Raw genomic sequence first — 25,681 nt, forward strand, 5'->3', positions numbered from 1 at the left:
GGCTTCCCTGTCTTTCACTATCTCCCAGAGTTTGCTCAAACTCACGTCCATTGAGTCAGTGATGCCATTCAATGATTTCATCCTCTGTTGCCCACTTTTCCTCCTGCCCTCAATCTTTCCAAGCATCAGAGTCTTTTCCAATGAGTTGGCTCTTTGCATCAGGTAGCCAAAGTGTTGGAGCTTCAGCTTGAGCATCAGTCCTTCCAATGAATATTAGGGTTGATTTCCTTAAGGATTGACTGGCTTGATCTCCTTACTCTCCAAGGACTCTCAAGAGTCTTCTCCAGCACCAGAATTCAGAAATATAAATTCTTTAGTGCTCAACCTTCTTTATGGTCTAACTCTCACATTCACATAGCTATTGAAAAAATCATAGCTTTGTTAATATGGATCTTTGTCGGCCAAGTGTTGTCTCTGCTTTTTAATACACTGTTTAGGTTTGTCATAGCTTTTCTTCCAAGGAATAAGCATCTTTTAATTTCATGGCTGCAGTCACTTTCCATAGTGATTTTGGAGCCAACGAAAATAAAATATGCCACTATTTCCACTTTTTCCCCATCTATTTGCCATGTTATAGGACCATCTATTTGAAGTGATGGGACTGGATTCCTTGATCTTAGTTTTTTGAATGTTGAGATGCCCATAGAATTACTAGATTTTAAGTCTCTTTTATCTTTAACTTTCCCTTATTTTAATTAAATTAATTAATTTATATATATATATATTTTTTGGAGGATCAAGTTCTTTAATCCTTTGATAATGATACCTCTTCTACATCAGGCATGTCACTAAATTACAAGAGGAAGGAAGGACTGAGAATATTTTTAGGACCGGCATAATAAGAAGGATGACTTTATTTCTTCAATGGAATATTCCCTCAAGTATTTTGCTTAACTGGAACTGGATATATGTGTATATATATATTTTTTTTTCTTTTTAAAATATTGAATATTTTGGGAATCTTTATAAAATTTTCAATGGTTACTTTCCATTTAGTTATTTACACAATATTGGCTGTGTTCTCCATATTGTACAATACATCCTTGAACTTATCTTACACCTGATAGTTTGAACCTCCCACTCATCCACCCCTACCTCACCTCTCTCATCCTCCCCTACCTCACCTCTCTCATCCTCCCGACTGGTAGCTGGCTTGTTTTTATAATTAACATTTCTTTTAAAATAAACCTCAATTAACTCCTTATGTCCTATTTAATTTTATCTTTAGTTTATATTTTAGAAAAAAGTTTTGAAAGACTTTGGAATGGACCAAAATAATTGCTGGTGTCCACACTGGAGAGCTAGGCAGCATCTAGGCATGTCCCCTGGGTTATCTGATTCTATGGGATCTCTGGTCCTATGAGCTATTTTACAGTTCTGTATGCTGAAGGTAATTGATAACAAAGCAAGTGATTGCTGACAATAGGCATACATATTCATTTTGTCCTATGGAAATATAGTTGATTTTCAGCTTCCAATTCTACTCCTAACCCCCTTCCCACAATAAGCCAGTTTTGTGTTTATTTGCAATTCATTTCCACATTGTTTTTTGCTAGTATTTGTGCAGTTCTTTTGAATTAACTTTTGAACCATTTATAATATTTATTGGTTCTCTCATTAATTAATTAGTTAAATATGATCCTTGACAAGTGTTTATCTTACATTTGTTGGAATCATGATTAACCCTTTTTAAGAGTTATTCTTTGACAATGTTCTCTTTCTGGTATAAATTTTAGATGTATGTATTGCGTATTTATTGTACTCTGGTGGTGCTAGATAAATGATGAGAATCTGGCTTTCAGAAAGACCATGTTCTAGGGAGATGAGTGCTAAATCATCAAAAGGAAATCTGTGACTGTAGGTAGTATGGATACTTAAGTTCTCACCCATTCCTTTCCTGTGTTCTGCAAAAAGGCTGAAATCTGGAGGCATTTCTTGGCTATCAGATTTGAATTAGCCGCTCTGAGACAAATCTATGCTTTGCCGTGAAAAGAGGTGAAATCCAAAATATGAGTTAGCTTAGAAAGGGAGAAACTGGTGGTTCACATCTGAATTGCTGTTTGGAAGAACATTCCAGTGATTTCTTTTAGCATCAGGGTTGAAGGAAGAGAAAGGGACAAGGGTTTTGAAATTGAGAAGGTTATCACTGTCATGCCATCTATGACTTTGGGTCAAGGAGGAAAATAAAAAATATACATATGAGTATGTATAAAATATCATTGCACACCAAATAGTTACACACTTTCCTATAGGTGTTCTATTTCATCCTCCCTGCAAGATTGTAATTTGTAGTATTGTTTCATGCCTGCTTTTACATCTCACATGGCTCCTAATTTGGAGCACATGCCAACTTTGAATCCAACAGTGTTTCAAACTCATGCCTCCATGATTTCAAAGACCAAAAGTCGTAAGGCTGATTTGCTAAAACAATTCCATTTCTCAGGTATCTTTTCTTTGGTTTTGTTTCTCAGAGCAATGAACTCCTGAAAATTTTGCACTTTGTCTCATTAATAGCTTTTCCTTAAATCTATACCAGGATCCCTGTGTCCCCAGAGATCATGTGGGCTTCAGGATTTGGGGGGTGGGGAGTTGCAAACTGAATCAAATGTGGATTAAGCTTGAGGCAACCTGGACAAAAATAGTGTGAGAACCCAAAAGAGTTGTAGAGAGAGAGAGGCCCTTCTGTTAGAGTTGAGTAGAAAGGTGGTGGTCACAAATGAGAAAATATTCAAGGGAGTACAAACCAGTTTTGTTTGAATTCTGGACTACCTACAGCAGCGCTGTATGAGCTTGGGCTTTATTCCCTTCATCTAGTAAAAATGAAAGATAAAAATATTCAGCTCTTTTCGGGCAAAGAGTGACTGAAATAACTCATGACAAAGCTAATGGGTAACTTCGAGCTGCCTTACTTTTGTCTTGGACCCAGAATCTCCACCCGCCCCCTTAACCACAAATCACCAGAAATAGGCATGCAATCAGGGGAAAAAATAGCATGCTTGCTAAGTGAAGACAGTTTCAAGAAGGGGTGGGCCTTGGCAGTAAGTTGCTTCAGTGAGTAAATAGGTGTAATAAAACCTACCTTGGAGTGTAGCTTGAAGACTGAGTGAAAGGAGCTTGCAGGGGGTGAAGAAGACAGTGTATTATTTCCTTTGTTTATTGGATCATTATTCATTATTATTATAGTCATTGTAATGCTGTCTCATTTCCTCACTCCTGGTGTCAAACTCTCCCTGCAAAACATAGCCTTGAAGAAGCTGACTTTGGTCTACTCCTTAACATGGAGAATAACACCCATGCTTGCCGATCTTATACTTGTACATATTGTACATATATTTACTCAAGTCACTTTAGTCATCCAAATGCCATTCTTAATTTGAATCCAATATTATTTTTAGCTTTTGAGACACTCTTTTAAAGAGTGACACACTTTAAATGCAAAGGTTACCTTAGAGAAAGAGAAGCCATCATGCTTGAAGCTGGAAGATAGCATGAGCTTGGCTACATGTGGACTTCTGTGAAATGGATGCCTTTATGACCTTTCAAGCAACAGAACCTGGTGTCTTTAATTCTTTCTCACACTGTGAAGTGTCAATCCAGTACTGAATATGGTTGTGCTCCTTGCCATGTACTGGTGAAATTTTAGTTGTAGTCCTAAAAGAGGCTGTAATTCAGCAGAAGACTTTTGTTAGAAGAAGTAGAAATGAGCAATTCAAGACCTTTTTTGCTATAAATGGCTTAGACCCTTCTTAATAGTTGATAGCTCAGTTGGTAAAGAATCCACCTGCAATGCAGGGGACTCTGGGGATTCCATAGTCAGGAAGATCCACTGGAGAAGGGATAGGCTACCCACTCCAGTATTCTTGGGCTTCCTTTGTGGCTCAGCTGGTAAAGAATCCACCTGCAATGCGGGAGACCTGAGTTTGACTCCTGGGTTGAGAAGATCCCCTAAAGAAGGGAAAGGCTATCCACTCCAGTATTATTGGCCTGAGGAATTCCTCGGACTGTATAGTCCATGGGGTTACAAAGAGTGGGACAGGATTGACCGACTTTCACTTCACTTCACTTCATATCTCATTGTTGGCTTGAATGAAAGCTGTAGTCTTCCAATCAGGATTTACAGATGACGCCTATGGAAGTTGCAAGCCTGGCTAGATTCCACAACTCCTTGTAGATACCATGTCTCTCTCTTATGGCAGGGCAATCGTGAAAAGCAAAATTAATTTGTAGGGAGAAGAAAGAAGAGTTTACTGGGAATCCCAAGAGGATGTGTGCTTCCAACCTTGTAAGTTACAGCCATTTGCACAGCGAGGTGGTGAAACAAATTCTTGCTCTACCATTTGCTCTCCACAGCGTGTTGGGCAAAGTGTCAGGAATATACTCCCCAAGAGACAGCTAAAGATTCCTTCAGAACATGTGCTATCAAAAATCCATTGTCTAAGAGTGTGTGTTGGAAAAGAAAATGAAACAAACAGAGTGTCGGCGAAATAGAATAGCTTCTGGGAGATTGTCTGGAAAAACTGTCAGACGTTCTTCTAATAGGTTTGTACAGGTTCACTCAACCTCTGACTCCCTGCCTTATTTCTGGGAATTTCTCCAGGAAATTGGAAGGATTATGCAGTGTAAAGGATCAAAATCTGCTGGCGCTTTAAATGAGAAACTGATTTTCATCTGTTTGGGAGGAATTCTTTTTCTGCATCTACCTCAATGCACTCAGCAGAAGGACACCTGGGAGGATGGTTGAGCTGGAGGACAATCAATGGGGCTTTCAAACTAGAGCACAAGGCTGATTTTCTCTAGAAAATCCAAGGCAGTTAATTATTTGGAAGTGCCAGAGGGACCTCTTGTAACAGTAGACACTCAAATAAATGACTGAAAGAATGAATGGGTGAATGAACAGATGTTGTAGATAGATGAAGGAAAAAACGACCAATGATTTTAGCTCAGTGGCTCACACTCTGCACACAATTATTTATTTGTTTTAAATATTTTCTGGCTAGATAAAGAATGTAAACTGTTGTAGGATTTTAGAGTTAAAAAGTCAGTTACTTTCATTTAGGCTAGTGTTCTTCTAGGGCAGATATCTCTTCTAGAACATTCTTGGAAAATGACCAAGAGATATCCATCCATGAGTGAGAGTTTCCTACAAAATGTGCACCCTGCAACAACTTTGTAATGTCCTATCAAATTCTTTGATAGATAACCAAAATATTCTGTTTACAATGAAATAGGCCTAGAATCTAACTCCATCTTACTATAAACATGAAGTATTATTGTGCAATATTAATATACTCTTAATTTTCTAGGAATATGATGTAAATCCAAGATACAATTGTGTTTGTCTCATTTGGAGATTTTTACCAAGAGCTGTTATTTTTTTTCCAGAAAAGCTTATCAGTGGGAGGCCTTCTCCGAGTGGGAGCCATACCATTTGTAATACTTGATGTGCCTGTCTAATGTACCACTGTTAGTCTGTATCTGTAGCTGTTATGTTTGTAGTGATAGTACTTGTAGTTCAAATATCTAACTACTTTTTTGCCTCGAGTTCAGCCATGGCCCAAGATGACATATCGATACTTTAAAATTTTCTTCTTTAGGTTACATTTGGTGTATTCTATTCATTTAAAATTTATGTGTATGGGCAGTTGCACTACCAATAGATTTCTGTAAAGGAATGTAAATAGAAGTTCAAATTAATTACTTAAATAAAGGAAGTTTGAATTCCAATCCACTTGAAAATCACTAGTACAGACTTTGTATTTGTGACAGTTACCAGGCCCTTCAGCAACTTTGCTGCCTTCTCCTAGGTATCCCATGATTGAACCATGTTTCTCTTAAATTATTGTTTCTGAGCAACTTAATGTTCTTGTATTCTCCATGAAATTGGAATACAAAGTCCATTACTTACATTCTAACTTCTTGAAGGCCATTAGTTCCACGAGTGCCTCAATTTTAATCTTATTTATGTGATGAACCAAAATTTATCGGGTGCCCTTATGGGCCTGGCACTGGGGTAGGCAGTAGAGGTGCCATTGATGAAAAAACACAGTCTTATCTCTCGAGCAGGTTGTGTCCTTGAGAAGGACATGGATGGACAGACTGGTCATTGCAGAGCAATGTAAGGCAGGGCCATGTGCATAGGTGATGGGACAGCAGGAAGTGGAGTGATGGCTTCTCCTACACTCAAGAGTCAGGCGAGTCTCAGAAGAAGAGGCATTTAAGCTGACATCTGATGGAAGAAAAGGGATGGAAGGCAGAGGAAGAGCTGCAGAAGAGGCTCATAGCTTTCCTTTTAGAGAGAAGAGCATTGCCAAGGTCCAGAGTATAATCAAACATGATAATTTTGTGCTCCCAATAGTTCTGTTTGGCATAAGACTTAAGAAGGAGGGTGGCAAGAGATGAATGGAAATATAGACTGTTCCATAAATAACTACAATTCAGATACATTGGAATGAATGGTATAATAAATGAAGAGACCAAAAAGTAATGCAGTTATGTGGGACATGTTAGATTAATTTCAACTATGATGGTCATGTAGCTTTCTTAGGAGAGATATTACTTAAACTCAGGGGAGATTTCAGGAATTTAGAAGTGTGAACCCCGAAAGTTTATCACCCAAAGAACTATGATGAAGTCCTGGGAAGACAAACTCAGTAACCCCAATCAAATACCTTATGCCTATGTTATAAACTGCGCTAAACTGGACCTTTATCTTCAGTGTGTACTCTTAATGGTATCCACATATATGTTTGTGTATATTTTCTCTTACCCTAATATAGCAATATTTAATATAGGACATCTAAACACGGTGTATATAACTTATAATGACAAATAACCATGAGGGGATGCATAGACATAGATGAAAGTTACATCTTAAAGCAATGTCTGCCCTCCAAAGATTCATCATCCCTCTCTAGCCTTTTCATCAAAACTAAGGCCTGATTTGAGCTAATTTTCCATTAATGTCTTACTCTCCAGTGTTCTTGCCTGGAGAATCCCATGGACAGTGGAGTCTGGCCGGCTGCCGTCCATGGGGTCGCACAGAGTCGGACACGACTGAAGCGACTTAGCAGCAGCAGCAGCAGGAGCTGCAAGAGTCAATCTGATAAATGAAGTATTTCCTTATTAAGTGATATTGATTTAATCAGTTTAATCAGTTATTTAGCCTATTAGGATTTTAAGTGCTGGGTAAAAGCAACAATACATGTGGTTTTCATCTCCATTATAGGTTATAGAAAGCTATTGATGCTGCCTCTTTTGAGGGCAGTTTGAGAAATATATCACAAAAAAGAGACTATGAAGAGGAAAAAGGCTGAGGCTATGAAGAGGAAAAAGGCTGTGACTATACCTAGTATTGAGTTTTTACTCCTATTGAGATCTATTTTTAGTTAAAAATAAGGTATTTCTTTTAAGCAGTATGTAAAGGCATTTTTAAGTTGCCTTTAGGTAATATATTCTTTAAAATTCAATTTGGCTGAGTAATATTCCACTATATATATGTACCACAGCTTCTTTATCTATTTAGCTGTCAGTGGACATCTAGGCTGCTTCCTTGTCCTGGCTATTGTAAATAGTGCTGCAGTGAATATTGGGGTACATGTGTCTTTTTGAATTACAGCTTTATACAGGGTGAAGTAAGTCAGAAAGAGAAAAAAACAAATATATATTAGTGCATATATACGGAATCTAGAAAATGGTACTGGTAGGCCTATTTTCAGGGCAAGAAGAGAGATGCAGACATAGAAAATGAACTTGTGGACACAGCGGGGAAAGGAAATGGTGGAATAGTTGCGTTGACATACATACACTGCTGCTGCTGCTGCTAAGTCGCTTGTTGTGTCCGACTCTGTGCCACCCCACAGACGGCAGCCCACCAGGCTTCCCCGTCCCTGGGATTCTCCAGGCAAGCACACTGGAGTGGGTTGCCATTTCCTTCTCCAATGCATGAAAGTGAAAAGTGAAAGTGAAGTCACTCAGTCGTGTCCGACTCTTTGCGACTCCATGGACTGCAGCGTACCAGGCTCCTCCGTCCATGGGATTTTTCACACTACCATGTATAAAATAAAGAGCTAGTGGTTAGCTGCTGTATAACAGAGGGAGCTCAGCCTGGTGCTCTGTGATGATCTAGAGGGGTGGGATGAGAGGGTTGGTTGGGAGAGAGGCTCAAGAGGGAAGGGATATATGTATACTTATAGCTGATTTGTATTGTTGTACGACAGACACCAACACAGCATTGTAAAGCAATTATCCTCTAATTTAAAAAAAAATCAATTTGGGCCCTTCATTTCTCCTTTTAATATATAGGGATATGTGCTTTAATTTCAGGAGAGTTTTTGTTCCTTTCTCTTCTGAAATTCTATATAGTTCTTTTGGTTTAAGACTATAACTGAGCTTTAATCACAAATTTTGAATGATAATGCTTGACTGTACTTCTGTCACCTGAGCACTGGCATTTTAAAGCCTCTGGTTGAAAAGGATGATGGAATTTATCATAGCACTTGAAGTGGTGTCAGTTTAAAATCTCGGTCCCCATGTACAAATTTTGGAAAGAGACCTCTTGCCCTTTATTAATTGCAAAAGTGATGCCAGGGGAAAAGGACTGTCTCCTTTTTGTAGGCCTCCCATCACTCACCTGTGAAATAGTGACTGAGTGATATTTACCTATGGGCATCCATCTTAAGTGATTAGTGGGAATTAAAGTAATTATTATAAATTAAGGGCTGTATGACTTCTAAAAGGTTAGATATTATGGAGTTTCATTGTCAGGAAGGCAGACACTTAAAGAAATATACACTTATAGACTGTAGCATAGATCTTCCAACATTTCTAGCCAGTTTGCCTTTTATTGCTTTACTCTATATGATATGATGAGTGTTGCAATCTTGGTTTTACAGATGTCTACTAAAATTGCAGTATTTTATGGGAAAGAAAAATAATTTTTCATACAGGCTTGCATGCAGTTCAATTTGATTAGGTTCTTAATCACTCACCTAGCCTCGGCCTCTTTTCTGAAATGTTCTGCCCTAGTTTACAGCCATTGGACAGTAATTTACTTTGAACGGTAAATCCTAATTCTCTATTAAGTTGTCATATAATTTAGTAAGAATGCTGATCCGTGGTTATCAGGGTCAAAAACAAGCACTTTGTAAATTGGTTTATTGTATATCACCACAGGATCACCAAATGCAATTGTAAAAATTACTAACTTTGAGTGAGCAAAAATGGGTGTGGGATTACAGATGCAATAGACTTGAAATCGATCATCATCTGTGGGTGAATTTGTAGGCAGCAGTTGGTTTGATTTATGCAATATGGGTTACAGAACAAGAGAGATATAAGTCAGCATCTCTGGTCAGTTGACATGTAGAAGGTCACTGGGAACTGGTGAATTACTGTTGGCCTGGATTTGGTGAGCAGCACTGGAGCAGTATAACTCGATTTTTACCAAGCATGCCCATAGAAATGCCATTCAGGCTGTAGAATTGTAGATGTCTTTGAACATTTGAATATGAAGTTTTTTGGCAATGTCTAAGATAACATGGCAAATGAACTGTGAGTAGGCATGAAATTGACAGCTTGTTTATAAATCTCGCTTAAACATCTCTGTTCTCAGTTCAGTTTGGTGGCTGAGTCGTGTTCAACTCTCTGCGACCCCATGGACTGCAGCATGCCCGGCCTCCCTGTCCATCACCAACTCGTGGAGCTTGTCAAACTCATGTCCATCGGGTCGGTGATGCCATCCAGCCATCTCATCCTCTGGTGTCCCCTTCTCCTGCCTTCAATCTTTCCCAGCATCAGGGTCTTTTCCATTGAGTCAGTTCTTCACATAAGGTGGCCAAAGTATTTGAGCATCAGTTGTTTCAATGAATGTTCAGGATTGAATTCATTTAGCAATTATGGGTCTCTCTTATGGGTCCCAAGATAATGTATTTATGAAACACAAGTAGAAAATAAGATTGTATAAATTCTTTTAGAAAGCATGGCAAAGATGTCTTAGTCATCTCTAAGTATACTTCCAAGGAGGACATCTTGATACTGAAGAAGAAAACATGCATAATATCAGTTCAACCTATCTAAAGAAGCATCGGCTAATTATGATTTCAAAAGTATGCATTAGTAAGTGAGCTCTTTGCTTTTTTTAATTGCTTCAACATAGTATTGAACTCTGACTTCCAAACTTTTTGCCTACATGTGCTATAAGAAATACACTGTTCATTACAGCCCATTTTGTATATACTGTATAGAATAGTAGCACAACTTTTTTAATTGGTTTATTTTCTTTCTCTTTTTATTTTTAAATTAAAAAAATGTATTGGACTATAGTTGCTTCACAAGGCTATTTTTCACTGTACTACAAAGTGAATCAGCCATATGTATACATATATCCCTCATTTTTGGATTTCCTTCCCATTTATATACCACAGAGCATTGGGTAGAGTTCCCTGTGCTATATATAGGTTCTCATTAGTTATTTATATTGGAAGCTTTTATAAGAAACACTCACCCTTAATTCATATGATGAGCTCTGAAATACACTATTTTCTTTTAAACACGAATTCTTCTGGACTTGTGCTAAATGAATTCAGGTCCTGTGGTTTGAAAGATATGCAAGCCGGGGTGAAGTGAGAGAAACAGGCGAAACCTTTCCTTGGATGTCCCTGCTTGCTATTGAAACATGAAAGATAGGCGGGACTTCTGCTGCTTGCCTAGAGACTATGTAGGCAAGTTCCAATTAAAGAGTTTCTGTTAGTAATGCTGTGCTTAGAGTCTGGGAGGTGCGTGAATAGTGAGAATTATGTGCTTTTTTAGATCTTATGCCTATTGGTAAGGTAGTCGTAATACATAGATGCATCTTTCCCTGCTGGACTCTAAGCTTCTTTTTTTTTTTTTTGACTCCAAGCTTCTTAAGCACTCTCTTCTTATCCCTTAGCACCAGGCATAGTACTTAACCTGTTAATTGTATGTAATAAATGGTAACTGAATAAGTGAATGAATGGATGAATGACTGAAAAGAACAGAAGAGTCAAATGCACTCACCATTTGTTACGGAACGTCTCATGTGCTAAATGCTATGATGCTGCTGTTGCTGCTAAGTCACTTCAGTCGTGTCTGACTCTGTGTGACCCCATAGACTGCAGCCCACCAGGCTTCCCCATCCCTGGGATTTTCCAGGCGAGAATACTGGAGCGGGTTGCCATTTCCTTCTCCAATGCATGAAAGTGAAAAGTAAAAGTGAAGTCGCTCAGTCGTGTCTGACTCTGCGACCCCATGGACTGCAGCCTACCAGGCTCCTCTGTCCATGGGATTTTCCAGGCAAGAGTACTGGAGTGGGTTGCCATGGCCTTCTCCGAAAAGCTATGCTAGGGCAATGAGTACCACAAAGGTAAATAAGAGGCTCATAATGACTGGTTAGGGATGTAACAACAGTGGGCATGAGCAGATGACTATGGGATAGTGAACCTTAGGTTTTTATAACAGTACCATAGGGGAACAGCCTCCTTCTCAACTCTGCTATTCCCTGTGCCCTGGAATAGCAGCCACTGTCTGGGAATGAAAATTGCAAAATGTGGGTCAGTTACCTTGGTTCACCCTTCCATGACATTATCCCTGCTTGTGACTCATGTTGACTTTCCCTTTAAGCACACAGTTTAGCCAAGGTCCCCACTCCTGAAATAACTACTCTATTTCACCCTTTCTCGCCTCTTTGGGAAATTCTTTACTGTATGTTAGTAGCTAGACATGGCTGGGGAGAACCAGTTTTCTTTTGAGGCAAGTAGGTATTTGGCCGTTAGATTCCAATGTGGGTTGTAGAAATGGCAGATTCCATTGGTCTAGGATCATTTTCATTGAATTTGAGGACCTAAGGAATTGAAGTGAAAAGTGAAAGTGTTAGTCCCTTAGTCATGTCCTACTCTGTGACACCAAGGACTATAGTCCACCAGGCTCCTCTGTCCATGGAATTTTCCAGGAAAAATTACTGGAATGGGTAGCCATTCCCATCTCCAGGGGATCTTCCCGACCCAAGGATGGAACCCAGGTCTCCTACATGGCAGGTGGATTCTTTACTGTCTGAGCCACCAGGGAAGCTCAAGTAATTGAAAGAAGAAGCCAGGCAACAACACACAGTACTTGAGCTTCAGGCAGTGGTGCACCCAGAAGTGGCACATTCCAGCCAATGCGAGTGCACTTAATTTTACAGGAATTTTGTGAACCTGTTGTTAAGTGCAGTCATTATTTAAAAACCACATTGTTATATGATTGACTAATGTGGGAGAATTTGGGTTTTCAAACACAGCTTGGTACAAGAGATAAACGGCATCAGGAATCTGCTGTTTCCTCTTCATAGAGCCTCCACATGGCTCTTGGAGACTCCAAGCTCACATGCTCCCTTCTTAGTCAGTTTGGGCTGCTATACCAAAGTACTGAGTTGCTTGTCCTGTATCAGTTAATTTAGTTACTTGTATAAAAAGGAGTTTTCATTTTTATTTTTAACTTTGTTACTTGGTATTTAACTCATTTTACGTAGAACTATTTCAAATGTAGGTATAAAAAATACTGAACGCTGTGAAAAACAAATCACATTGTATAAATTTACAATTAAATTAATTATGTTAAAAATAAGGTAATAAATTCTCAAAACTCATCACTTTCTAATCATTTCATTATTAGTTACATTCTTGATATCTTTGTATCTGTAAGGAAGAAGTGTTATGTGATGGTGTCTATTCCCAACTGGAAATTCAGGGGCATCATTTTGATAACTAGAAATCGCTTGTGGTGAGAGTATTTATACCATGGTCATTGCCAAACTGTAAATTAGAACTCCCCTTTGAAACCTAGAGTTGCTTGTTAAACAGTTACAAAAAAACACTGGCCCTGTGTATCTCTGATACTGGGATTGATGGGCACTGAGAAGGGAAAAAAAGAATAAGCAATGATTCTCAACATTGTGTATCACCTACATGTATAAGTATTTTTGCATATACACAGGGAGAGTGATGTGACTGTGGAGCCGGCAGTTCTGAAATCTGTAGGGTAGGCAGGCAGACTGAAAACTCAGAGTTGATGCTTCAGTCTTAAGGCAGAATTTCTTCTTCTCAAGGAAACCTCAATTTTTGCCCATGAGGGCTTTCAATCGATTGGATGAGGCCCACCCACAGTATGGAGAGTAATCTCCTCTACTTAAAATCACACATCTTAACCACATCTACAAAATACCTTTACAGCAACACCTAGATTAATGTTTCATTAAATGACTGGGTACCATAGCCTAGCCACATTGACACAAAACTGTAATTTTCTGTGACACTCCTAGACTAGAAGAAATACTATTTTACTTCTTGTTAAAATTCAAATAATTAAAATGCATTTATATCCTAAAGAACTGAGTAGCCATATGAAAATCCAATACATAGAAAATGTAAGAAAAAAGATAAGTGTACATCAAAGAGTGGACATGAAGGCATGAGGAGTCCAAAACCTTGATTTGGCTTTTTGCTTATCTTGTTCTCAGACACTTACAGATTATAACTGAAGTTTTCCATACTTAGATAACTTTCAGTTTGATTTTGAAGTGCAGAAATAATTAGATCAAGATTTCTTTACTGGATTTCCTTCTTAGAGAACAATCTAGAGACTAAAAAATTAACTTTTGGATGTTGAGATTTTATTATCAGTGTGACTACTTTCTGTACTAATATTTTATATTGAGACTACAACCTGGTGAGTGTAATACACAGAGGAGTGAGAAAGGAAAGGTCCCCTTGGAAGATTGCTGAGTTGATCAGACTGGCTGTGTAGCAGAAGGTGCGTCTCTTGGGATAGCATGCTCATTAATTCTCCACTGTCCATCTTTCTCCAACTCAATTTTGGTACCCCTCTCAGGGGGGTACTGCCTTTTGATCATTTCTCACTCTAATGTTTTTCTGATTCTATTAATCCTTCAACAACAAAATACAGGGATATGATTAGAAGAGGCTCAAAAGACTCAAGACACAGCACGATAATTCACCTCTTACCTTTTACTGTGACCTAGATGCCAAAAACACTCACTGTTATTAAGTACCCTTCCACCTATGGGTTTAGGATCATTAACTATGAAACTCTGATTCATCCATTAGCTTTGAGATTATATTTTATATTTGCTTCTCATTAACTTTTTGTTGAAATGTTGTAGGAAGTTGAGTGGCTGTTTTGTGCTGTATTTTGAATCATGGAATTACCTCGTCATTCAGATTTGCTCTTGTCCCTGTGAAATTTAACCACAATTTTGTTGAGCTGTTGCCTATGCAGAAGATGAAAACTTGCCAGCAATTCAGTTATTTTCTGAAATCTTTCTATTCTTTGCTCTCTTTAAATACTGGAAAAGGTTATGCTATGTATTCTTGTGTGTGTGTATACACCTTTGTCTATCTTCACTTACAAATATTGACAATCATTTGTATTAGGACAGTGCTTTCATTAAATGTTTCAAAGTCTTACATGTATGAATTTAAAAAGATGTAATCATTTTAAGATAAAGAGAAACCCCTTCTATTTAAATCTCATCCATCTATTCAGTTCAGTTTAGTTGCTCAGTCATGTCTGACTCTTTGTGACCCGTGGACTACAGCACTCCAGGCTTCCCTGTCCTTAACCATCTCCTCAGCTTGCTCAGACTCAATGTTCATAGAGTCGATGATGTTATCCAACCATCTCATCCTCTGTCATACCCTTCTCCTCCTTTCAATTTTCCAAGCATCAGGGTCTTTCCCAGTGAGTCAGTTCTTCGCACCAGGTGGCCAAAGGATTGGAGTTTCAGTTTCAGCATCAGTCCTTCCAATGAATATTCAGGACTGATTTCCTTTAGGGTTGACTGGTTTGATTTCCTTGCAGTCCAAGGGACTCTCAAGAGTCTTCTCCAACACCACAGTTCAGAGCATCAATTGTTCAGCACTCAGCTTTCTTTGTAGTCCAACTCTCACATCCCTACATGATTACTGGGAAAACCATAGCCTTGACTAGATGGACCTTTGTTGGCAAAGTAATGTCTCCACTTTTTAATATGCTGTCTAGGTTGGTCATAGCTTTTCTTCCAAGAAGCAAGTGTCTTTTAATTTCATGGCTGCAATCACCATATGCAATGATTTTGGAGCCCAAGAAAAAAGTCTGTCTCTGTTTCCATTGTTTCCCCATCTATTTGCCATGAAGTGATGGGATTGGATGCCATGATCTTTGTTTCATGAATGTTGAGTGTTAAGCCAACTTTTTCACTCTCCTCTTTCACCTTCATCAAGAGGCTCTTTAGTTTCTCTTTGCTTTCTGCCATAAGGATGGTGTCATCTGCATATGTGAGGTTACTGATATTTCTCCCAGCAATCTTGATTCCAGCTTGTGTTTTATCCAGCTTAGCATTTCGCATGAAGTACTGTGCATATAAGTTAAATAAGCAGGGTGACAATATATATGCCCATGAACAGTATGAAAAGATCAAACTATTGACAAGGTTAATAATTTTTATTATATATCGAGTCAAGGTAAGATGTGAGAAAAAGCAAAGATAGCTTTTCCTACTCCAGCTACTGCGTACTCTCTGAGACCATCCTGATTCAAGCACTGCCCGCTCTCTGTCCCCCAAACTCCTTACTCTTGGCTAATTTTGACCACATTTTTATTCTTTGCCCTCACTTCAGCCCCAGATCATCAGCTTTTCTGAAATAACTAATGCAAGGAAACGATAAAGGCCAGAAACATTGGCACAAGCTCCATGAAGGTGGGATCTTTACAACTTAAGAGCATTATGTTTGAAATCCTATTTATGCAATTCTTGGAACAGATTTAAACAACTCATGGGTACCACTCAAAGAATTATTTTTACAGCACGCAGAGTGAAAATTTTATAACGAAGGGAACTGGTAGTCAAAGTCTTTATCAGGAAGTCAAAAACATGAAGGAGGACATGATTGTAGCTTCTTTGAGTGATAAGATCCACTGAAGTAGAACATGAATTTCTCACATGTTGTGTGAAAGTTTAAAATTTCTGATCATGGCACCGAATAACTTTGTGAAAGAAAAGCAGCCCGCAAGACATGAAAGGATCATTTATAATAACCTTTCACACTGAAAAATGTTTAAGAAGTGCTTATTTGGAGGTCTGGGGAATTTGAATTTAAAGAAATGAACTGGAACATAGATTTGAAAAATACTACTTTTCTAAATTCTGCCACTTCTGATTAGCTCATAGAGGAACTTTATAATACTAAAAACAGTCCAGGACTATTAACTCCAATTTAAATTTTCTTAGCTATCAGAAATTCAGCTAAAAGTTCACTTACTCTTAACTTTCCTAAACCTGTTTCCTTCGATTCTTTGCTCCAGTCAACTTACCAGGCACCAGATGAATAAAATGAATGGTTATTTGAGGTGACATATCAAATGATGAGGAGACTCTATCTGGGTACCAGACATAGCTAATTGACTGTGGGGATTCTAATAGTTCAAGGATGAGAGAACTTTGGCATAGAACACATGCTCTGAAGAGGGCCAAGTCTAAGACAAATATCGCACTCTAATCAAATGGAATTTATAGATTCAGACGTTGACGTGCTTTGCATTGTGAGCTCTTGCCATCTTCTTTGTATTTTTGAGTTTTTTTGATTTCCTACCTACTTTCTTTTTTAAAATAATCTTCAGCTTGCTTTTATTCTGTTTTTTTTTTTTAATTGTAAAATAATTGCTCTACAATGTTGTGTTGGTTTCTGCCATACAACTATGTGAACCAGTCATAACTATATATATATAGTCCCTCCCTCGTGAGCCTCCCTGCCTCCTACTTGCCTTCTAGGAAGTGTCAGGGTAGTAATTTCCCTCCATACTCCCAAGCTGTGTAAAACCAAGTGTTTGCCTGTCTGTAGGCTGTGAAATGTGACTCATTCAGTCATTGCATTTTTGTTGTTTGTTTATTTGGGGTGGGCATCCTGAGGTCCCCATGTGTCACCTCCGAGGGCAGTGAGTCTCTGGTCACTGACCCACAGAGGCCGGCGTCTGTGGTTAATGAGGTCCTCCTGTCTCCTGCTCTTTCCCACCGTGCCACTCACCAGGTCTATTCCTGGAGGCTTTCAGACGCTGGGCCCTCCCTGGAGGGAGCTCCATCTGGCAAGCGTCACATTTCTGCTGTCATCCCAGCATCTTGGAGTGAAAACGAACTCCTGGGCTGGCATTCATGGAAAGACTTTGTAAAGAAAGGGTGACACATACTTGAAAGGAGTGTGTAGAGGGAGGAACAGCCCCATCTCTTCTGTTTTGGAAAACAGATGACAATTTATGGTGTGCGTTTATGTCCCAGAGCCTTTGCTCATCCTCTGTCTTCCGGTGGAACTCCCTTCTTTCACATTTACCATTCCCCTTATTTATTTTGGTTATAATAAAATTCCAGCTTAAATTTCTTCTTTGGGTGTGTGTGTGTTTTAATTTTTATTGGAGTATAGTTGGTTTACAATGGTGTGTCCGTTCCAGGTGTGAAATGAGCAAAGTGAATCAGTCATGCATATACATATATCTGCTCTTTTTAGATTCTCTTCCAATATAGGTCATTAAAGAGTATTGAGTGGAATTCTCTGTCTTACACTATAGGTCCTTATTAGTCATCTATTTTATATATAGTAGTGTGTATATAGCAGCCTCAACCTTCCAGTTTATCTCTACCTCACCTCTTAGCCCTTGGTAACCATTGGTCTTCTATATCTGTAACTCTTTTTCGGTTTTATAGATAAGTTCATTTGTACCTTTTTTTTTTTTTTTTTTTAAGATTCCACATATAAGTAATATCATGTGATACTTGTCTTTCTCTGACTTTACTCAATATGACAATTCTAGGTCCATCCTTTCCACTGCAGATATCATTACTTCATTCTTTTCTGTGGCTGAGTAATACCAATATTTATTTTAGAGCTAATGACTATTTCTGTAAAAATTCAGGGACTCGGGAATTCACTAGCATGAACTTCAGAGGCCCTAAGAAAACAAGCACGTGTGTAAACTGATTGTCTGACCTTGCGTCTAATCTTCCTGGATGTGAACCTATCATCATGATTTGCACAGAGGAGATTTTCAATACATGTTTGATATGTCAAGGCACAGTCATCAAAGTTTCAACCTTACATTTTCTGCCATTATTGTCTCTTATCCTGACCTTCTGGAACCATCTATTTAGTATCTTTATTATTAGTGATCTTGGAGGTGCCTGGTGGTGCTCCAGTTGAGCTAAATATTGTATCTAGTTATGGAATAGGTAACATGTAGAGAACCTAAGGGGATCTGAGAAAGTAAGGTGGGTGGAAAACTCTAAAAGGACAACAGATTTTTTCACCCTCATAAATTACAACTTGGGAAGAAACCCTGTTAATCTTATTAATAAAAAATACTGTAAGTGTCAGGAAGTATGTAGGCTGAGAAAAATTTCATATTCTTGCTCTTTGGAGAAATTGTGAGAAGTAATTCTTTATCCAGCCAAGTAGCTGTCATGTCTGATTTCAGAAAGTCATTGCTTCAGGTGTTACAGACCTATGGTCTCTCTCATAACTCCTCTGCTCTTCTAACACTACAGCAGCCATAAACAAGGTATGAATGAGTGGGTGGGACTGTTATCCAATAAAACTTTATTTATGGACAGTTAAATTGGGGTTTCATAAAGTATCACATAGCACATAACATTTTTTAAATTTTTTAAAAAATAATTTTTCTTACAGGTCTTATCAATACAGATGGCAGGCTGGATTTGGCCCAGGGGCTATGTTTGACCCTGTTGGGGTCAAAACTCAAAACAAAATTAGCCAATTGTCCTAAGTCTTCTTGGCCATTCAAAGTCATCAGTTGTTTTCACAGTGATCAGTGGCCTCAGATGAGGGGGAGAGAGGAGCTATTAAGAATTTAATTCCTCCACAACCTTCTTCTCCAGTGCTGTGTTAGGAAGGAAGCAAGGCTTAGTCTCAATAGACTGCATGTTTCATGACTTCTGGTTCTGTTTGTTTGGGGACATCATCGTGGTCTCTTCCTAGGTTCTCTAACAGGCACTTTGCATAAAAGATTCACTCTTCCTATAGCATGATTCTTCAAGATTCTGGTGATTTCCCCATATCTTCACTTTTTCTAATTTATATATCTCTGTCTTTCCATCTCTTTAGTTTTTTTTTTTTTCCTGCCAGGAACAAAGGAGGAGACATCAGTTACCTTCTTAAGGACACTAAGATTTAAAAAAAATCTCACCCTGCTTTGCATTAGTAAGTCAACTTCCTACATATATCTTCATGGCCCTATACACACACACAGAAGAAATAGGTTTGGTTTAAATTGACCCCGCTAAGAAGCACCTTTCTCTTTTTATTTATCACCTGAGATAAAATACTGATTTTCTTGTTGTGGTTAGAAATTAGAAGACCACCAATCCATTTTAATTTCATGAATGTAGATCCATAACGTTTCTTTCACAAATATCCCCAATACAACTATTACCCTCAGGTCACGAAATGTTTATTTTCTTTTGGTCAGTTTTTCACCAGAAGTCCCATGCCTTTTGTTGTAAACTCACTTGTAATGATTCAGAAATAGAACGCAGTCCCAATGTACTACTAAATCCTGAGAAATGCATGTTTCAATTGTGCAGATTAGAGTAGAAATGGAATAGAGTTTTTTTTTCAGTGTTTTATAACAGGTTAGAGAAATGAACATTCTGCAAAGTTGTTAATCTTAAATATCTATTTGATCTGGAAACAGTGTTGTTCTTATCAGTTAGTTTTGATATTTTAAAAAAGAAAATTAGTGATTTGTGGACCATTTGCCACACTTATTCCTTCCCAGTCTCTTCAACTCTAGAACTATGCTTCTTAGTGGGATATGAGTATCAGAAGCACTAGGGGAAAAATTTCAAAATTTTCATATTCTATCCCACCCCCTTTTGGAATGGTTTGCCCCTTCAAATCAGAGCCCATCAGGAACACACCTGTGTCGAATGAGTTATCACTCAATGCAGCAAGCGAGAATACACCATAGAGAACCTCAGGATTTTTTAGTTAGAGGGACCTTGTAGGCATGTCTGCCTAGTCGCCTCAGTTATACTTGACTCTTTGAGACCCTATGAACTGTAGCCCCCAGGCTGCTCTGTCTGTGAAATTCTCCAGGCAGGAATACTAGAGTGGGTTCCATGCCCTCCTCCAGGTGTTCTTCCCGACCCAGGGATCAAACCCACGCCTCTTGTGTCTCTGCATTGGCAAGCGGGTTCTTTACCACTAGTGCCACCTGGAAAGCCCAAGAGGGACTTTAACAGATTCTTTTATAGGATTTGGATTTTGGTGGATGATGTGGGGGAAGTGCTCCAAGAAGCAGCACTTCACCCTAGGTCGGATGCTCTCAGAAAGTAGAGGTAATTCCATAGTAAAGTATCTTAACCAACGTGACCAGCAAGGGGGGTGACTATGGTGAAGATCAATCAATAAAAGGATAAATGTAAACGTACGGGTGCTCATCTTGCAGTGAGAGGAGATTTTTGGTACTTTTGGATGGCACAATCACCTTGTTTTTGTGTGTTTAGACAAAATTTTTATGTGGTCTTCCTTTGTCTCATGTCTTCATGGTGTCAGAATGATCTGGTCTGAGATGGGTGTTCTGTGACCTTGTTTACATGTAATAGACTATGGTGAACTGGCTGTGAGTGCCAGGCTGGATTCTGAATGTGCAGAGCAGTTTGTTTTGTCTTTATGCATATGTACCCCCTGCCTTCCTATCTGGTATAACTTTTTCATAACATACTGTGAAGCTTTTATTAGAAGATATTTGAAATGTACAGAAAAGTAATGATAGTAATATAATAAACACCATGTAAATATCTAGCAACTTATGAAATAAAAGATTACAGATAAAAGTATTTGGGCATTGCTCTCAAATCCTAATTCCTCCTGGGAGGAAACTGTGATCTTGAATTTGATGTTTATCATTCTCAAGTACACTGCATGTTCCTTCCTTTTTAAAAAAGATATTCATAACATTTTATGGTCTCCTTCCCTTTCAGGAATTATATAAGTTCTAACTTTAATGCAGACCTGTGATCCTTTTTTTATTCTGGAGTTGTTTTAAGTAGGCATGAAAGCATCCAACTTCATGAAGAACCATGAGACAGGCACCCTATACTTCACACGGGGCATAATTTTATATAAGTACTGTTAAACATTATAAATGAATTTTAATCACCACATCAAGTACTCTGTTCATTTGGTTTCTCCATGCCCTATAGTGATTTTAATCACAGGGGCAATTTGTTGGTTTTATTTAGCAAAATGTTGGGTGGATTTTCCTTCTTCCCTCCACTGGCTCTCTTAAACATTTTTGACACTAACAGAGCTGAATCAATTGGAAATTCACATTTTATGCAATAACAGACCATTTTAATTTCATGAAGCAAGCAAGGGTTTGGCTTCCACTTGTGAATAGCACTGAAGAAAGCAATATTGTCAAAAGAAGCGGCCCAGTATATCCAGAGATAAATCTATCAAATTAAACCCAAGACTTTCATTAGCTCTTACTTTACATTTCCCTATGACATAAGCATTAATTAAACCCATTGGCGCCTTTCTCCTTGCAGGAGACATTTCTCTCTGACAAGGAATGTCAACCAAGGGAACGCGTGGCATAGGAGACCTGCCAGTAAAATCACACTTACTTTCACAGGGAGGAAGGCTGATGCATTCTGGCGGTTGAACAGGCAGAAACAGAACTCAGTGAGTGATTGCCATCTTTTCTTGCCCCCACCGTCTAACAGTCTATGGTGGTGGGCTGACTGTTTCTTGCCTCACTCGAGGTTTCTAAAGATAAGCACACTTATAACTGTGTTGCATCTCTTGTCACCTGTTGTTACTCAGTACATTTCAAATAAAAGCAGGGACCTTGTGGTCTTCTGAGGTCTTTAACATACCTCTACTTATGTGATGGGGGCTGGAACTAAATGTCAGGTCTCTTCGTCACTTTGGGTGCTACGACATATCATAAACTGTTGCTGTTGCTTCTAAGTTGCTTCAGTAGTGTCCGACTCTGTGTGACCCCATAGACGGCAGCCCACCAGGCTCCCCGTCCCTGGGATTCTCCAGGCAAGAACGCTGGAGTGGGTTGCCATTTCCTTCTCCAATGCATGAATGTGAGAAGTGAAAGTGAAGTTGCTCAGTCGTGTCTGACTCTTTGCGATCCCATGGACTGTAGCCTACCAGGCTCCTCTGTCCATCGGATTTCCCAGCAAGAGTACTGGAGTGGGTTGCCATTTCCTTCTGGCTGATAAATAGCAAACATTTACTTCTCGTATTTCCAGAGGCTGGATAGTTTAAGATCGCATCACTGGTGGATTCAGTGTCTGATAAGGGTCTACTCCTTGATTCAAGACCCCATCTTTTGGCTCTGTTCTCATGGGACAGAAAGAGCAAGCTTGATCTCTTGGGGGACTCATCTGTAGGTCTTGAGTGTGGGTACCAATCCCATTCATGACCTAAACACTTCCTGAAGGCCCTATCTCCTAACATCGTCGCCCTGGGGCTTAGGATTCAACACATGAATTTATTGGGGAGGGCAGAGGCTATCAGACAGTGGGTTTGGGTTCAACTTGAGTCTGGAGTATTTGGAATGGTAGGCACCCCAAGGCCCAGATAAAAGTCCGTGGAGAGGGCTGAGGGGCTGGTGAAACAGGGACCCCAGTATTTGAGGGAAATGCCAGAAAAACAAACACCCTGAAGGCCTGATCATTCTGTGCTGACATTCCCTTCCTTCTTGCAGGAGAACACTTAAGAATCTGTCCTCAAGAGTACACGTGCTGCACCACGGAAATGGAAGACAAGCTCAGTCAACAGAGCAAACTGGAGTTTGAAAACCTGGTGGAGGAGACCAGCCACTTTGTGCGCACCACGTTCGTGTCCAGACACAAGAAGTTTGACGGTAGGTGGCAGCTTTTCCTTCTCCTTGTGCTGGGTTTGCTTTTCGAGGCGAGATTCTTGATTCTATATGGAAAACATTTTCTCTAAGTGGAAGCTTTTCTTTCCTTCTTAAACATTTATACCTGTGTCTATTTTTAGGAAAGCCATGAGCACTCTTGACAGATTGGAAAAACCTGAGTTAACAAAGAGCTGTTTGGCATTTGCAGTTTGCCTGTGAGATTTATTTGGAATGATTTTGGCTTACATTTTCATTATTAGAGTGATTCTAAGTCAGCTTTTGTCACACCATAGCTCGTCTTCAGTTTCCATCTAGGGATTTGCCTTGAAGTCATTAAATGTCATTTAAAATTATTTGAAATAGAACGTCACTTTTTAAGAGGACAGACTTGTTTTAAGTGCCAGTTGATGTGGACTCCTTTATTTTAGAATGTACATTTCCTGTAACGTAAGTAACTGCATTTTATATTGTAGTTGAAATCGTCTGACAGAAGGTTCTGACCCTTCATTGATTTCCTGGTTATAAGCAATTGACTTCATTTCTATATTCTGTTTGTTAAATAAACATTTTGTATTAGAAAGCACAATGAGCAAAAATAAGTATGACTAGGATGCAGTGTTGGATTTTCCCATTGGAGCCTCAGAAAGATTTTCAAAAGCAATCTGACTTTTTCAACTGAATGAATAATGAGAACGATAAAGATAATATTCTTGGGTAGTGAGGTGTTGTCAGTGCTCTATGAAATGAATGCCCCTTCCTATGGCTCCTTGTAAACCAGACTTTCAAATTGTAGCGACCCTTTCTTGGGTGCCTTGGTCTTAGGAAATTGCCCGACAGAAACAGAACAGCCATTCATTTCCTCCATCCTTTCCAATCAATGCACAACAAAGCTGGTTCAGAAAAATCTTACTACGTTTGTCTTGTTTTTTTTCTTTCTCTCTCTGTAGTACATAAAATGTTCTTGGTGGCTGCTTTAAATTGGATGTGCCAATGTCTCTTAGATTAGTCCTCCAGGTTCTAAAATCAAGATTATGTGACATTTTCTGTGGAAATGAAAGGGACTTGTACTGTTGCAAGTATATTTCAGTGTTTTCACATTCTTCCTCTTTCTCTCACTCTGTGTTCAACTGTATGTGCGGATGTATATAAAAGTAACTCTTTATTTAGATATGATGCTGTGACTATTGTTCCCTTGAGTACAACTAGTGAGGACTTGGGAGTTGGCCTTGATTTACAGATTATAAATCCAGTGACTTTTAGGAGCCCTGAAGGGGCTCTGTTCTTGAGGAACTATAATGTACAGTATTACTTCAAATTGAAGCAAATTGAGACACGTTATCCTGTGTTACAGAAAGCAGGGGAGGGTGACCTGCTGCTCTGACTTTGACCTGTATCTTTAGAAAACAGCTCTTAGTGCTTTTATAAGGTTGTGCTCCAAAATTAAGTAGGAATAATCCCAGGGCAGTATTCACCTTGTGCTTGCGTGCAAGCTCAGTCACTTTAGTCGTGTCCCACTCTTTGCCACCCTATGGACTATAGCCCGCCAGGCAATTCTGTCCGTGGGATTCTCTAGGCAAGAATAATGGAGTAGGTTGCCATGCCCTCCTGCAGACTTCCTGACCCAGGGATCAAACCTGTGTCTCAGGCAGGTTCTTTACCACTGAACCACTGGGGAAGCCCATGTTACATAATATATATTCCTTTAAATAAAAATATTAGACTTAAGGTAGATTTTTGGGGTATTGATTTTTTTTTTTTTTTATAATGAGTAAAGCTATTCAACAAGACTGAGTCAGGTACTTCCTGTATTCGTCTATCAATGACTTTCAATATCTTTGGATTTATAATTATTAAACCCAGATGTGTTTCTCCTATTAAAAAAACCACTCTCTCTTTCTTGCTTTCTCTCTCTCTCTCTGTCTCTCTCTTTACGGGTATGTTCTAAATTGTTCTAATGTATTTAAGGGTCTTATGTCAGTTGGTTTGACAGGACATTGATTTTGCTAAGATTTGATCTGACATGGGGGTGATGAATTCTTTAACTACAGTGCATTTCATTGTAGTTGCATTAGGCTGGGATGGGAGAGAAAGGAAGCTTTCAGCTTTTTTTTTTTTTTTCCAAAATATAAATGGGATCTGGTGAGCTTAGTTTCTGAAGAGTTGTCTTAAAAAATTATAAAAATTAGTCACCATTATAATTTCTGCACTTTGAGCAATTTCATGAAGGTCATCCATGCAATTGTATGATTTATCTTTTTATCCCACAAAAGCGATCCTGCCAAGTCATCTTTCAGGAATGCTGGTACATTCATGAGGGCAGTTTTCCATTTGTTCCCTTACCGCTTTTTTTTTATATTCCTGGATGAACCTGATGGTGCTTTGAGGGGCTTTATTTTTAGTAGCTTCCTATTCTGAGTCATTTTGCATGATTGCTGGAGTCCCTTGATCCAAAGTGTTCATTTTGCATCTCTGCCTCTGGTCCCACTTTCTCAGAGATCTTGATTTCTCATCTGGATTTTAGGCATCTTTGTTGGTTATATGTTCTTTATTATATGAAAGAGGACTGTATCATATAAGAAGGTGGCCATTTACCTTCCTATTTTCAATAAGTACAGCAACAATTTAAATTGCACCTAATATATGTGATTCAGTCCAAACTCTATTCAGAGCAGCTAGATTCAATCATAGTTAATCATTAGTCTACAGTCTAGTCATTTTGCTAGAAATGTTTTTATTCCATTTA

General features: G+C 38.8%; 1 protein-coding gene across 2 annotated transcripts in view; it reads left to right on the forward strand.

Annotated features, from left to right (window-relative positions):
• The window catches only part of GPC6 (glypican 6), a 1,234,631-nt gene that overhangs the window by 286,364 nt on the left and 922,586 nt on the right, over positions 1-25,681 (forward strand). Inside the window, exons 1-2 of one of the 2 annotated variants that reach the window (XM_061435213.1) lie at positions 21,650-21,743; positions 22,783-22,941. In XM_061435213.1, the coding sequence (XP_061291197.1) occupies positions 22,833-22,941 (109 nt within the window). In that variant the 5' untranslated portion in view covers positions 21,650-21,743; positions 22,783-22,832. Of the gene's footprint in view, positions 1-21,649; positions 21,744-22,782; positions 22,942-25,681 lie in introns of those variants that run through there. The other variant, XM_061435212.1, reaches the window with a different exon arrangement.

Source organism: Bos javanicus, chromosome 12 (assembly GCF_032452875.1).
Source record: "Bos javanicus breed banteng chromosome 12, ARS-OSU_banteng_1.0, whole genome shotgun sequence".
In the NCBI taxonomy this organism is placed as follows: Eukaryota; Metazoa; Chordata; class Mammalia; order Artiodactyla; family Bovidae; genus Bos; species Bos javanicus.